The 15,372-nt window shown below is 41.0% G+C and overlaps 3 protein-coding genes across 6 annotated transcripts in view; 2 read left to right on the forward strand and 1 right to left on the reverse strand.

Annotated features, from left to right (window-relative positions):
- The first annotated feature begins 1,349 nt into the window (after positions 1-1,349).
- parp1 (poly (ADP-ribose) polymerase 1) lies at positions 1,350-12,595 on the forward strand. Its single transcript, XM_046060068.1, has 23 exons — positions 1,350-1,610; positions 3,002-3,164; positions 3,881-3,996; positions 4,168-4,382; positions 6,254-6,344; positions 6,450-6,566; positions 6,658-6,834; positions 7,104-7,266; positions 7,378-7,518; positions 7,691-7,930; positions 8,067-8,132; positions 8,234-8,366; positions 8,609-8,804; positions 8,898-9,026; positions 9,441-9,524; positions 9,661-9,783; positions 9,873-10,001; positions 10,129-10,227; positions 10,398-10,550; positions 10,672-10,799; positions 10,920-10,981; positions 11,410-11,524; positions 11,772-12,595. The coding sequence occupies exons 1-23, from the start codon at positions 1,488-1,490 to the stop codon at positions 11,851-11,853; spliced, it is 3,045 nt and encodes a 1,014-aa protein (XP_045916024.1). The 5' UTR covers positions 1,350-1,487; the 3' UTR covers positions 11,854-12,595.
- Positions 4,475-5,431, reverse strand: LOC123978172 (adenosine receptor A2a-like). The gene has a single exon (XM_046061331.1). The coding sequence runs from the start codon at positions 5,423-5,425 to the stop codon at positions 4,475-4,477; it is 951 nt and encodes a 316-aa protein (XP_045917287.1). The 5' UTR covers positions 5,426-5,431.
- Positions 12,596-13,144: 549 nt separating the features above from the next.
- The window catches only part of lin9 (lin-9 DREAM MuvB core complex component), a 34,386-nt gene continuing 32,158 nt past the window's right edge, over positions 13,145-15,372 (forward strand). The window contains exons 1-3 of one of the 4 annotated variants that reach the window (XM_046060069.1): positions 13,145-13,264; positions 14,245-14,277; positions 14,760-14,851. In XM_046060069.1, coding sequence (XP_045916025.1) covers positions 13,234-13,264; positions 14,245-14,277; positions 14,760-14,851 — 156 coding nt within the window. In that variant the 5' untranslated portion in view covers positions 13,145-13,233. Of the gene's footprint in view, positions 13,265-13,818; positions 13,949-14,015; positions 14,133-14,244; positions 14,278-14,759; positions 14,852-15,372 lie in introns of those variants that run through there. The other 3 variants (XM_046060073.1, XM_046060071.1, XM_046060072.1) reach the window with 3 other exon arrangements.

Below are 15,372 nucleotides of genomic sequence, written 5' to 3' on the forward strand. Positions count from 1 at the left end.
TCTCACTACTAGCATATGCAGAGTACCAATCCACATCTGGGACCCTGAATCACTGCTGCCAAAAGGAAGGCACACCTGCACTTTGTAGATATGCTGCTTCATCCTATTCATTTAAATCAGAGCTTGAAGCTTGATCCTCTGGTTTCAGAAAACTAATTGAAGCCATTAGTAATTGTGAATGTGTAGACTCGAGTCACATGATTTTAGCCTCAAATCACAACTTTGATCACTTGACGACTTGACAAAATCAAAGACTTGCAGCTCGACTTGGACTTTAACGCCAATGACTTGGACCTTTTGACATACCTAGTTAGCAGTGCTATATGCTATGAAAGTCAATATTTTTTTTAACAAACTTGTTTTAACGTATACTTTTTTTAATTTCATGATTTGTGTAAATGTTACATATTATTAAAACAAATTCCACGTGCAATATGTGAGCCTCTAGAAGCAATTGGCAAAACGCGTTGCTCACAATAAATGCAGTAAAGTCAAATCAGTGTGAGGTAGCTTGTTTTTGATTGTCATATATTTTTACTTTAGGACTTGAAACTTGGAGTTTAGGATAAGGGATTTGACTTGGGACTTTCCTGTCTTCTCTTGGACTTCCAAAACAATGACTTGGTCCCACCTCTGGATCTGTAATCTCTGGTAAAGTCAAAATAATTATTTAGTAGTCTAGTGGAAACCTCTATGGTCTATGAGCCATGCAATGTTGTTTCCTGTGAACTTTTATGATGATGCTAGAAATGTTTGTTTAATATTTTATATGCACTATGCAGTACATTACCATTAAAATAAAGTTGAAGTCTGTGACAATTCTACTTACAGTACATTAATATAGATGATGAGCTAATTATGCTAATTAAGTCAATTGCTCAACATGCAACTCTTAGCGTTCAAGTTGAATTTCATCTGCAAGGCCTATATGGAGGACATTTCAATCATAAAAGTTCATCATTGTTGGGAAAGTTACTTTGGAAATGTAACATGTTTCCATATTTAAAATGTGATAGTACTGTAACTATTTAAATTACATTATCAAAGCAATGTAACATATGACATTTACTTGCCTTTTGATTACTTAGACTCTTAATGTCTAATGAATGTTTTCAACTGTTAACCATTTTCAAAAGACAGCTTGAGAGACAGTTTAACTGTCAGATGAGTGGCGCTGTAATGAATGTAACGCTAATGAATTACAGTTACATTTATTTTGTAATTAACTTACGTAACTCCCCAACGCTGAAGTTAATAGAAAAACACCATTACTGGTTCAATAAGTTTCCAGTGTGCTGATGTTTTGGTATCAGGAAACAGCGGCGGAGTGAGAGCTCTTCGCTCGTGTCGTCTCTCATCCGCCGTGCAGGCACGCGGGCTTCGCTTCTTTGCTTGAGCATACATTGATTGTTGTGGCTCCCCGGTTCCCAGAGAAAGTTCGCTTCAAAAAGTCAGTTCGTGTTATTTTGCAGTAATATTGAAGAAGTATGGCAGACTCTCAGGAGGACAAGCTTTACAGAGCGGAATATGCCAAAAGCGGCCGGGCGTCGTGCAAGAAGTGCAAAGAAAACATCGCGAAAGACTCGCTGAGGATGGCCATCATGGTGCAGGTAACGGAGCGACGTGGGGAGTCCGTTCATCTGCGGAAACGTACTCTGTTAGCTAGCTTACTAGTGCTTTCTTTTTCAAACGAGGTGGTTTATTCAGCGAATATAGTGGCTGTTGATAAAGTCATTGGAGATGAAAATGTGTAGTTTGTAGTGTCGCTTCTGGTGTGTTAGGTTAGGCCCTCGTTTGCATTTAAATGGCTGACATTGTCTATTGAGTCTTGTTCACAAAGAGCCGCTGAGCCTCTGTTGATGTCGGATTCTTCTCAGCTTTGCGTTTATGCTTGCTGCTATTCATGAAAGTGAGGTTCACTGATGGATGTTTATGCAGCCCGAGGTTAAGCTGAAAGATTAAAACCGTGCATAAGTTACAATGTCTGAGTGAGCGTCTGCAACCCAGAAGCCAAAAATCACAACAGCATCATCACCACCCCAAAGTGAAGTCTGCCTGCTGCCCTTAAGAGAATTAATTAACTAAGAGGCTAAGAAACCTTATTTGGCTGCACAAAGTCAGCCTCTTTATTCATGGCCTGTGGATCAGCTCCAGATTTTCACTCAGCCTGTTCAACACAAGTCAGCAGGGCCACAGGTTCAACACTTTATAGCTTATGACATTTTAAGTAATGTTTCTATTAGCTATTTTTGTCCTTCATAGAGAATCTGTATTTACAGGACAGATAAATACATGGAGAACAGTAACCTGCGTGTTTGCATTGCATATCTTAACTGCACACAAAGATCTTTGACTTTTGGTAAATTCTACTCGCATAGAGTTCAATGCTATGGGTAATTTTTATGAGATAATATGTGAATAGGGCTCATTGAAATCGCAGTATGGACAAATGCACTATCCCGATCACAGAAGCTGCAATTTTTTGATAAAGGTAAAATGTGTGAGAAAATTATAAATTATAATGATTTACTGTAGTGCTGCACAGATGCCCCCGGCCTACAAATCTGGTTCTTCAGATGTACAAAAACATGTTTGTTTGACACAGACACCAACAAATGTCACATCATCATGATTTTAATATTTCTTTCAGTAAAAATGAAAATTGTGGTGCAAAAATTATCTCCTTTTTTTTACCATATCATAGTGCCATCGTTCCTTTATACATAAAGCACAATATGCTCTGAGCTTCTCAAATATTACATTGTAATCTGTTTTATATAAATAAATCATTCAAAATAAAAATCTTACCTCACAAGTCCTGAAAAATACATAAAATGTCCCATTTGAAGATGTTTCTTGTGAACAGCTGTCAGGACGCCGTTCACAGATCTGTTCCTCAACAGGATCATCTCACACTGAAGTCTATAGTATCACCACTGCGTCACTGTAAACATACAGCGAACACTGAATCTTCCCTGTTTTTATTCTTCGTTCTTGGCAGTCACCCATGTTTGATGGCAAGGTCCCCCACTGGCACCACTTCTCCTGCTTCTGGCAGCGAGCAGCAGCTCAGTCCACCAGTGATATCGGGGGGTATTCTGACCTCCGCTGGGAGGACCAGGAGAAGGTCAAAAAGGCTATTGAAAGTGGCGGAGCAACAGGAGGTCAGCACTCGACTTTTAGCATTTGACTTGCATCTTAGTGGATTGTTAAACTATTATATTGCCACACACAACATGTTCAGACTGTGCTGTCCCAGTGTGTCTTTATGGTGATGATAGAGCAAATAACTGATTTAATGTCATCTCAGGTATCTGGCTCCTTAGTTGAACAGCTAACTTCATATTTTATATGCAGGTTATTTAGCTTATAACATTTTACAGTTATACATAGAGGGACTCTATTTATATATAGATACTCTATAAATCTTTTATTCAGTGGCTTAGTAGACGTAGTGGTGTACACATCACCATACATCATGCAGTGCAGCAACAACTCACTGCAAAGTGAGTGCATATATTCTCCTATGCTGTAAAAAAAACAAAAAAAAACAAAGAACGATTGTTTGGACCTCAGCTTTATAAATTTACCCTGTTTATTTTTGGTTTTGTGAAAAATCAAATACAGGTTCATTGAAAATAAATGACTGTATACTGTAGTGTCTCACAGAGGTTTGACATATTTGTTTCCTGGTGACCACACCAGGTGTTTGTAAAATGTCTATACATTTACTGCCTGTCAAGTGTTAAAATAAACATTCTTCTGTAGTATTTGTGGTAGTGTTCTGATAAATATTATTTAGCCTCCAGAAATAGTGCATATATATATATTAGTTGTTTTTTTTAACTTGATTACTGATTAATTGACTTCCTTCTTGTAGGAAAAGGGGACCAGAAGAGTGGAGCTAAAGGAGAGAAGACACTGAATGACTTTGCAGTTGAATATGCCAAGTCAAACCGCAGCACGTGCAAAGGCTGTGAGCAGAAAATAGAAAAGGTCAGCAGCCACTTTTCTTTACATACTGGAAAATTGTTTGTTCGAATGCAACAATTACTACTAACTAAAAATAATAAATACAATCAACTTATTCAATGTGATGTTAGATAAAATGTAAGTTTGAATGGTATTGTGTCACTGAGTCTGTTGATCCTCTGGCCTCTGCTTCAGGATCAGATCCGTGTATCCAAGAAAACCGTGGACCCAGAGAAGCCCCAGCTGGGTCTGATCGACCGCTGGTACCACACTGCGTGTTTCGTGAGCCGTAGGGAAGAACTGGCCTTCAAGTCTGAATACAGCGCCGCCCAGCTGAAGGGTTTCAACACACTACGGGCAGAAGACAAGGACGAACTTAAGAAGAGGCTCCCTGCTGTCAAAACTGAAGGGTGAGACGCCAAAGAAGGGAAAATATTCTTTCGAGCAGGTTGGGTACCGGTAGTTTGGTAAGAATGTGGGGATTTTGGGATCGCAAGCCTGGTCAGGTCCGGCGCGCTTTTCGGACATTTGCGCCCTCTCTGTCAACACCACTGGCTATATTTGAAGCCTCTCTGTCTTCCACCATCCTGCAGCACAAGAAAATTGCCTTGAAGGTGTCCCTGAAAGCTGTCATTGTGTACGCATACAGGAAGGGGTTGACAGCAGAGTTGGCATGTGACAGGATGATGGCAGTTAGCAGCAGCTCTAGTGGCATGGGGCAGCGAGGGCAGAGCAGCAGGAAGCAGTTGATTATGTGGAGCGGGATCCAGCAGATTGTGAAGAGGAACAGAACCAGAAAAAGTGAAGTAGCAGTCTTCACCTCTCGGCGCATGCTGGCTGCCTCCCTCGCTTGACCCTCCCCTCTGCCGCTTTGCTCGGCTGCGGTGCGCCTCACCTGCCGCTTGACGGTGACAAAGATTTGGGCATAGATGAGAAACATGATCACCAGGGGGGTCAGCACACAAGCAAAGAAGTTGAAGTAGACCATGTATGTCATGTCCACCACCAAGACAAAGAAACAGTAGCCCAAATCAGGTGGTGTCTTGTGCCAGCCCATCAGAGGCACGAGCCCAATGAGAAAGGCCAGCAGCCACGTGGTCAGGATCACTAACACAGCGTTGCGAGACGTCATCAGGACCTGGTAGCGGAAGGGCATGAAGATGGCCACGTAGCGCTCCACAGCCACTGCCAGCAGGCTGAAGATGGAGCTCTGGGTCAACATGATTAAAACGCTCAACATGAGCAGACACAGGTAGAGATTGTGACGTGGCAAGCCGAGGCCGGTCAGGATGGCGCAGGGAATGGCGACCGCGCCCACACAGATGTCAGCGACTGCAAGCGAGACCAGGAAGTAGTTGGTGACGGTGCGTAACTTGCGGTTGAGGCCCACGGCAGCGCAGACCAGCAAATTGCCAGCCGCGGAGAGAAAGGCGATAGCAAGCTCTGCCGCCATGTACGCCACATTAGGGGAAATCACCAGGTCATTGGTTGGAGGTGAAGGAGAAGGTAGGGAGGAGGTGGTGTTGGAGGAGGAAGGAGTTGAGGAGATCAGGAAAGCGGAGGACTTAGTGTAGAGGTTCAATGCAGTGGTGTTCTCCATGGTTGTCCTAAAGATCATCAAATCATATTCAAGTTAGAAGTCTAGCTCCTCAGTAGGGCGATGAAATGCAAGTAGCAGTAAAATTACTCACCAGTCTACAGCAGTTTTGAAAACAAGTAGAATTACTGAAGAACCTCCATCGCCGTTATTCTGACAGCAGGCGCCCTGATACTCTACGCCTGTCCTCAAGTTGAAGATCACAAACTCACTTCTGTTTGAACAAATCTGCAGGACGCTGTTTTATAGAACTCCCTTCTTCCCTCTTGATGTCACTGGTTGTCTGAGCAAATTAGATGTTTGTCTTTTGCACTCTGAAGGATCAGACAGAGACCGACTGCTACTTGGATGGTCATTAGTTGTGTACTGGTGCGAGTCTGGGGAATCTAATAAATGTCTCTTGTCAGAGCAGGGTGGATGATATCAGCACTGACACCTGGGGTTGTGGAGACATGTTCCTGCTTGTGTGCACGTGTGTCCATTACCTGATGGGGCCCTAATGAATTTGCCTAATGAATAAAGGTGTCACACTGAGGCGTTTTTTCAGTGTCCCTTTTGGCCTCATTTAGGAAGTTAATTTGGATGTTTTTCAGCCCTTTGTTTTTGTTCATGCTGAATTGTTAATTTAACAAAACAACAAAAGTTTGGGAGAAAACTATTTGGAACTTGTGCTTGCTCTAACAGAAAGCGTAAAGCTGATGATGTGGACGGAGTATCAAAGAAACAGAAGAAGGAGGAGGATGATCAGAAGAAGAAGCTTGAGGAGCAGTTGAAGGTACTTTTTATTTCCTATTTTGGAATAAACATCACATGTTTGGCGATGTTATCTTTTTTAGTATGTTCCTCGGTTTTCATTTTTTGCTTTTTGGTGCATCTACAGAACCAAAGCCAGCTGATTTGGGGAATCAAGGACAAGCTGAAGAAGTTTTGTTCAACCAATGATATGAAAGAGCTGTTGATTGCAAATGGCCAGGAGGTTCCCTCCGGAGAATCAAATGTAAGACCACCTCGTCTTATTTCACTCCCACCGGATTCAAAATGAATCATCATTGAAAAGGCTGACTAATTAAAATGACTGCTCTTTGTAGGTGGTGGACTGCCTCTCTGACGGCATGGCTTTTGGCGCTCTAGAGGCCTGTAAGGAGTGCAACGGCCAGCTGGTGTTCAAGGGCGATGCTTACTACTGTACCGGGGACATATCAGCCTGGACGAAGTGTGTGTTCAAAACCGCAACACCCGAACGCAAAGACTGGGTCATCCCCAAGGTAGGTCACCTCATTTCAAGGCTCCTTTTTTAGTTCTTTATAGAGCAGCAGTTTCCAAGCTAAATCATCACCAGTGGCTTGTGAGCAGACTTCATGTCATTATAATGACATGAAAGCGGTTTCATATAGCAGCTGAGTTCATGTTGAATGTTTTCACTGGTTTCAGTCTCCTTTAGGTATTCAATCAGTGGCTGCTAATGTGCCAAGAACATGCTACATATTCTTGCCATATTTTATTACTTGTATATTTTGTGGATTTATCACTTTAGGAATTCCATGAAGTTCCCTTCCTGAAAAAATTCAAGTTCAAGCGGCAGGACAGGGTTTACCCGAAGGAGGCTCCCACCCAAACCCTTAACGTGGCCAAAGCAGAACCCTTGGCAAGTGCATCGAGTGCCCCGACTGAGCGACTGCCCGAGGGGGCCCCTGCAGGTTGGTGAAGAAACCTGTATCCTCTCTGTATTCTGAGTTTGGGGTTTGATTCAGTGGATGCGTTTGTTGAACTTTTATGTGGTGATTGTTTTTTTTTTTTTCCTCTCATAGACAAACCTCTTACTGGTATGAAACTGTTGGCTGTGGGTAAGCTGACCAAGAACAAGGATGATCTAAAGGCTGCTGTAGAGGAGCTGGGTGGAAAGATTACCGGCACAGCCAATAAGGCCTCAGTCTGCCTCAGCACCAAGAGTAAGTAACCAATCACAAAAATTACCAATAAGTGGGCAAGTCAGTGCCCTCAGTTCCTTTTTTTTAATAAAAAAAAAAAAAAAAAAATAGCTTCTGGAATCAAATTTAGGAATATATTGTCTTATTTCATAATGTGTAATGTAACAAATCCCACTGTTACAACTTCTTTCAGAGGAGGTGGAGAAGATGAGTAAGAAAATGGAGGAAGTGAGGGATGCAGGCGTGCGTGTGGTCTCCGAGGATTTCCTCACAGACATCAAGTCGTCGGGTAAAGCCCTCCAGGAACTGGTCTCCCTGCACGCCATCTCGCCCTGGGGTGCAGAGGTCAAAGTCGAAGCTAACGCCCCATCTGCGGCCACCAAGTCCGGAGCGCTGGCTGCCAAGAGCACCGGCAGGGTGAAGGAGGAGGAAGGTAACAGATGTGCTTATAGATGTCTATCTAAATGTTTTAGAGGGGTGATTCGGCTAGACTTGTGTTATAGCATTGGGCTGTATATATTTATTGCGTATTTGTATATTAATAAATGATTGCATCCACATTGTCACAGGTGGTAGCAAAACCAAGAAGATGAAACTCACAGTCAAAGGAGGAGCTGCTGTGGATCCTGATTCAGGTAGTCATGAGTACCCTGCATCGAAAACATAATTTCTCCATCCATTTTTGTTTAGATTTTTGGGTCTTTTGACCTTGACTGATAATTTTGATTTTTTTTAGGTCTGGAGAACAGCGCTCATGTCCTGGAGCAGAAAGGGAAGATGTACAGTGCTACTTTGGGTCTTGTGGACATCGTCCGGGGAACTAACTCCTACTATAAACTGCAGCTGCTGGAGGATGATGTACAGAAGCGGTCAGTGGCAGGACATCATCTCACTTCTTTTCTGCTTTTTTTTGTGGTGCAGAAGTTATAAAAGGTACATTCAGGTCAGTTTATGAGAAAATAGAGAGTCTTAGCTTCCTAGCTGCAGGGCAGTGGTGCTGTGTTTCCTTTTTTCTCCCATTATTGCCATAAAGGTAGAAATAATAATTGTTTTACACTGATGATTCTAACTCGACTGTCTCTGACACAGCCACTCCTTCATGTATGTGCAGGTACTGGGTGTTCAGGTCATGGGGCAGAGTGGGTACCACCATCGGAGGCAACAAGCTGGACAAGTTTCACGACAAGAACTCTGCCCTGGACAACTTCCTGGGTGTCTACAAAGAGAAGACGGGCAACGACTGGGGCTCCTCCAACTTCACCAAATATCCCAATAAGTTCTACCCCCTGGAGATCGACTACGGACAGGTACACACAAAACTATAAAGGAGATATTGTACAGTATGTTTTCTTTATTAGACCGGCTTCATTTTTCTCTGCGTTTTTCATATTTCTTGACAGGATGAGGAAGCAGTGAAGAGGCTGACGGCGTCCGCCGGCACAAAGTCTAAGCTGGCCAAACCCATCCAGGAGCTGATCAAGACGATCTTTGATGTAGAGAGCATGAAGAAGGCCATGGTGGAGTTTGAAGTAAGACTTTTTCTTTTGTTTAGGCAACATACGTGGCTGTATACACATGAGAGAGAAACCACATTAGACATACCTAGTTTATTACAGCCTGCATCATATCACATCTTTTGGCAATGTCGGGAGCTTTTGTTGAGAAGCTGTTTTTATAATAGGATGATATATGTGACTTTGCACTCCTGTGTTTCTGTTACCAAAACCAGCACCATCTGTCATGTGTTGTCATGTCTACACTTAAATTAAAGCCAGCAGTAGAGCAACTACAATGTACAGGAAAATTCCACATCTCCATTTCAATAGAACGTCATAATGGTTTGTTTTGTTTTTGTGCATTAAATCTTTTAGCTCAATGGTATTAATGCAAGCTGAGTGTGTACATTATTCTTTTGTGTCCCACATACGTACATGTATCTTCAGATTGACCTCCAGAAGATGCCCCTCGGAAAGTTGAGTAAGAGGCAGATCCAGAGCGCCTACTCTCTCCTCACTGAAGTGCAGCAGGTCAGTAACCGACGCACTAGACTCTTGTGATGGATTTGTGACATTACTTGTAGTAAGTAGCGCTTCCGTGCCAGTGATTGGACCAGGTATTCGTAGCAAACGTTTGTACCAAATTGCTCTTTTTATTTAATCGTAGGCTGTGTCAGATTGTCTGCCTGAGTCCCAGGTGCTGGATCTCTCCAATCGCTTCTACACCCTGATACCTCACGACTTTGGTATGAAGAAACCTCCACTGCTCAACAACCTGGACTACATTCAAGTAAGGACACACGCATATAATTCTCTCTTGTTTTATAACTGCATGGAGCATACATGGATATCATAGCATGCACATGCATCACTGTTCAGGCTAAAGTTCAGATGCTGGACAACCTGTTGGATATTGAAGTGGCATACAGCCTGCTGAGAGGAGGGGCCCAGGACAATGAGCGTGATCCCATCGACATCAACTATGAGAAACTCAAAACCAAGATTGAGGTGAGGAGTGTTAACTACAAGATTATGTTTTTTTTCCCCATTGTCTACTAAGATTAATGTTCCGCATGGTCATTGTATGGAGGAGATTACGCATGGAGGGTTACTGTGTGAATTTCTTATTTCATAGGTTGTTGACAAAACTACAGAGGAGGCTGAAATCATTATGCAATATGTTAAGAACACCCACGCTGCTACACACAACACCTACACACTGGAAGTGCAAGAAGTAAGTCATTTTGGGGGGAAAAACAGTTTTAACATGCTTCATTTGAATATTATGTTGCAAATTCTTACTTTGTAGAAATCTTTATTTATTATTACTGATTCTATGTGTACCATAGTTGTCCAGTATGAATTACTATCTCTCTGTTTCTTGACTTTTTTTCATCATTTTAGATCTTCAAAATCGTTCGAGAGGGAGAGCGCCAACGATACCGTCCCTTCGAGGAGCTACACAATCGGCAGCTACTGTGGCACGGTTCTCGCACCACCAACTACGCTGGTATCTTGTCTCAGGGTCTTCGCATTGCCCCTCCGGAGGCCCCAGTGGTGAGTCGAAGTTTGAGGGGAACCAAAAGCTGTACCTCAATTTGTTATTGCGCAACAATGCAGTTGATCTCTCTCCTGTTCAGTCCTGTATTACATTGCTGTTTTGCTTCATTTTCCCTAGACTGGTTACATGTTCGGCAAAGGTGTGTACTTTGCCGACATGGTGTCAAAGAGTGCAAACTACTGTCACACCTCCCAGTCAGACCCTGTAGGCCTCCTCCTTCTGGCTGAGGTTGCCCTCGGCAACATGTAAGGGACAGTCTGAGTTATTTTAAAAAAAAAATAAGCCTGAATGTCAACCTTTTTGTGTGCTTCGCAAATATGTGGTCATAATGAAAATGAATGTGTCTTGCTTTTGTTTTAATGCAGGCATGAACTGAAGAAGGCCTCCCACATTACAAAATTACCCAAGGGCAAGCACAGTGTTAAAGGTGAGAAAATAATTTATTTGCATTTCACAAGTGAGGGGAACAAAGAAAAATTGTGGTAATTTGTAAATAAAAACTACAGAAATTCAGTCTCAGTGAAATAAATGTTTAACTACACAACAGGTGCACCCATTTCTAAACAGCAGACCAATACAATAGCGAGCTGTGACTTTTAATGCGTAAATATATCTTGAAACAACTGTTACTGCCGAATTAAATGTAAATACATAATAAAGTATAATGCAGTAGAGACTTCATAGACATAACACCCACGTGCTGAAATATTTGCTTAATAATGTGTGATTTTTAGCTGATTTGTTTTGGTAAATACGAGCTTGTTGCAACTGAAGTGCATCTTGTTGATAATATATAGAAGTTTAGTTTGTGTTCTGCTTCAGACTTTCATTCATTAACCTTTTTTTTTTGTGCAGGTCTGGGTAGAACTGCTCCTGATCCAAGTGCTGCTGCCACTTTAGAAGGAGTGCAAGTGCCTCTGGGAAAAGGAACCCACACTAACATTGATGATACGAGTCTGCTGTACAACGAGTATCCTTTAACACTGACCACCTGGTTTATGAATTTAATAATAATTTTGCCAAATTACCACACATTTTTCCTGCTTTGCCATACAATTGATTATTTAATAGTTAGTAGAAGCGTGCAAGACTTAGTCGGTGCATATTGTTCTTTACATTGAATAAACACTGTAATTGGTGTGAAACGTCCTATTATTTTGCTGTGTTGGTGATATTACCTGTATAGTCATTGTTTTCCTTAACCGCTGCTCCTCTAGGTACATTGTCTATGATGTAGCGCAAATAAACATGAAGTATCTCCTGAAGATCAAATTTAACTACCAGACATCTCTGTGGTGAGAGGGGCTGTTTCTGAACCCTCATCAGTGCAAGCAAAGACCACTGTTGCCTCCAAACTCCTGGGCTTCATTCCCTGCAACAGAAGATGTTTGGCAAAGGGGCGATGCTATACCACACTTTACAATGGTCATTGGATATCTCTAGTCACTTTATTGCTTTTTCATCAGGTTCACTAGCTGGCAGCCTTCCATAGTAATGCATTAGGTACTTAAATACCTACTTCAGAGTTGCTTATAAGACTGACACAGAACCACAGTTCAGTATAGTGGTTGAAGTACTACATAGAAATGTTTCGGGTTAGAAATGGACATCAGAAAATATTATTAGTTTTCTGTCTCACATTGTAATCTTGAATTTCACAAGGATCTTATTTCTTAATTCTTTAATAACCAGCCAATAACCTGTAGTTAATAAGGCATAGTACTGCAACTTTTGAGTTATAAAAAAAACAATCTGCATACACACACACCCACACAAACCACTGTTTATATTTTGCTACGGTTCTCAAGTAAACATTTAGTAGACTGTTGGGCTGAAAGATACTGTACAAGGGTTGACATGTATATATTTGTTATTTGTTTCTCAAGCTGTCTTCCTTGCTAAAAATGAAAAAATAAACAATGTGGGTAGTGTCTACAAAATATTCTGTAAAAGAAACAACTGCCATTGTATGTGGTACACTTTTTATTTGTTTTTCTCACTTACCACAAACAAAATAAAACATTGAGTTCCCAAAATTTCACACCGTGTTTTTGAACTGTAATATTTTCTTGAACATGTTCATGTTGGATCCAATTTAAGTTTTAGATGTGAAAATAAATGTAAATTTGCATGTCAGCTTTTCAAAGTAATGAGATATAATTTCTTTAAAGGGTTGCTCTTTGGCAGATCAGGGTCAGCTACCAATAAGTACTCCATGAGCCAGAAGGTCCTGAAGTTGGATCTTGTAGTATGTTCAACCATTAGCAACCCCCTGCATATATACATGAAAATAGGAATATTTCCTAATATAATTTCCCATTTGAAAGAGATGTTTTTCATGGAAGCCTTTTTATGTTGGACATGGTTTTCTGGTGCTATGTATAATTCCAGGTAAAAACAACATGCACCTGGAGGTATTCATGTAAAGTCAAAACAGCATTGACACCCCCTTCCCAACAATATAAAATATGTAAGAGAAACAAAATATGTGACAGTAACAGAAGCGCTTTATGAAGCAATGGAGGGATGCTGGCTTTTGAAAGCATTTCCCAGTACATTTTGTATACGTATTCTTTGTAAATTCTACAATTTTTATTTCTCAAATCGCCCTCCAGATAGCGTCCCGACCCAGAATGCATTTTGACAAGGTCTTTGAAAAAGCGGCGCGGCTAATTCAAGATGGCGGAGATGGACCAGCTGTTAGACGAGAGTGAGTAACAACAGTAAATCAAGGAGTTTTGCATTGTAAACACGCAGCGGTCCCGTAGTGGTGAAATAAATATTTGGTGATAAATTGCTATCATTGCCCATGTAATGAGCATCGCAAGTTTTTGGCGGAGTTCATAAAGTATTTTTTAGACGCAAAGAGATACCGGTCTTTCCAAGTCAGCTAACGCTTGTTAGCAGGAGAGGCTAACCATAGCTAATGTTGGAGTTGAGCAAGTTACTTAAGCCCAACTGGGTAAACAAATAACGTTAGCTTAGCCATGAGCTAACGTCTGCTAGCCTTAGATCGTAAGCAGTAATAACAAAAGGACTGCCACAACGTTTCCGTTGCCAAAGTACACACGCTAGCTACTAGCTATCGGTTTTGCTGGGCTTAGTATTTAGTCTTCCCTGATATCGTTCCTTAGATTTACGTTAACGTTCGTTAGCGCTGTTTAACGTTTACACGTTAACGCGCTGTGTATCATTTTGACAAGCTGGTAAAGGGGAAACTAGCCAACTTATTTGGCTATTAACAGCCGAAATTGTCATTTCAATCGATGTGACCGTAGTGAATGTCACTAAATATTGTCTCCGTGTTGTAACATAGTGTAACGTTAGCTTGTTTAGCTCATTTGGTTGATATGATGTGTCCAGCTGATGTTGTGCTCGAGCCTGACAGCTCAAAGTGAGGATTTTGGGCCTAACTGACTGCGCTAGCCATATCTAACTTCAGTTACCCTACCTACCCGGCTGCTGTCAGTGTTTAAAGGACAGGCTCATAGACGTCAGTTATTTGCAGCCGATTTCTTTGATAGCAAAATATTAACTTAAAACTAAAGAACTCAATCAACCTTTTATCACATTGACAGGTTTAGTGAAATATTTACAGCATTTTTTTTATAGTTAAGCTAGTCAAATATTTTATAATGTCATTAGCATGTTACTGAAGATTGATGTAACCCAAATTGTCCTCTTCCTCAGGCTCTTCAGCAGAGGCACTTGTGAGTCTAAAAGGTATGTGGACAGTATTTTCTTTTAGCTTACTGTCTTTCTGTACATAGGTTCTTGGTACATTGGGAATTACTTAGCCAATGAAGGTTATTCTGGTTATTTGGGCTTGTCAGCTGACATTATACCAAAGGTTTCCTGATTTAGAAGTGGTCAGAAATCTATATTCTTCACTGGGTTAGACCACCATAATGACCAGCTTACAGTGACATCCCACGCTACCTTACATTAGTGGCAGAAGCAGACTTGGATACAGGGGAAGCAAGTGTTCCAAAATTGCTTACAGTCTTCCAGATACTTGCACTTTTTTCTCCAGATTGGTAAAGAGAAAAGTTTTTTGTTAAGACTTTAAAATGATCTGTTGCTGTCTCACTTATAAGTCTTATATTAGTCTGACATTTGATAGTGAGTAGTTCTCACTCTTGTCTTGTATTTGGTGTCACTTTGTACACTATTTTGAATAATTTCTTTTATTTTTTATTTTACAGAAGGGAGTTTGTCCAACACTCTGAATGAAAAGAACAGCTTCTCAAGAGCTCACAACACCAGGGGACAACATTCCTCCCACTCAATGGAGACGGTAATAGACATGGTGTTAGTTTGTCAATTTTAAAACTTGTGAAGAGGAAGCAATAGAGAGGCTTCTGTCATACACACTATTATCAATGCTAAGCTTAAAAAACATAAATAAAAGCTAGTTAATGAGATGCAATAGAGTACAACACAAGCCCCAATTTCACAATTTACCATACTGTGGAATCAACACGACTCAGACATTGTAAAAATTTTAATCACTGGTTTGAAGGCCATCTAACTTGGTATTTTCTAGTGTAGGATTATGTTTGCAAATTACAGTAGAGACTAATAGTCTCTTTAAAGTCTGAATTTATGATTTTTTTTTTTATTTATTGAACTTGTATTTTAAAAAAGTCTCTTGAGATTCAGGATCTCTATTACAAGACATATCTGGCCAAAATGGAAGTGTAGATTAGTTCACACAGTCAAAAAAAAACATAAAGTACATTAGCACAAAAACATATGACCTGAGAGGCATAAAGATGAGTGGGATTTAAAACAAGTGCATTCTTTATAGATGTGAAT

Source organism: Micropterus dolomieu, linkage group LG10, assembly GCF_021292245.1.
Source record: "Micropterus dolomieu isolate WLL.071019.BEF.003 ecotype Adirondacks linkage group LG10, ASM2129224v1, whole genome shotgun sequence".
Taxonomy (NCBI): Eukaryota; Metazoa; Chordata; class Actinopteri; order Centrarchiformes; family Centrarchidae; genus Micropterus; species Micropterus dolomieu.

Coding starts and splice junctions, on each gene's coding strand:
- parp1 (XM_046060068.1), top strand. CDS start 1,488: ATGGCAGACTCTCAGGAGGACAAGCTTTACAGAGCGGAATATGCCAAA. Junction 10,002..10,128: donor AACTCAAAACCAAGATTGAG/GTGAGGAGTGTT, acceptor CTTATTTCATAG/GTTGTTGACAAAACTACAGA. Junction 10,551..10,671: donor CCCCTCCGGAGGCCCCAGTG/GTGAGTCGAAGT, acceptor CATTTTCCCTAG/ACTGGTTACATGTTCGGCAA.
- LOC123978172 (XM_046061331.1), bottom strand. CDS start 5,425: ATGGCGGCAGAGCTTGCTATCGCCTTTCTCTCCGCGGCTGGCAATTTG.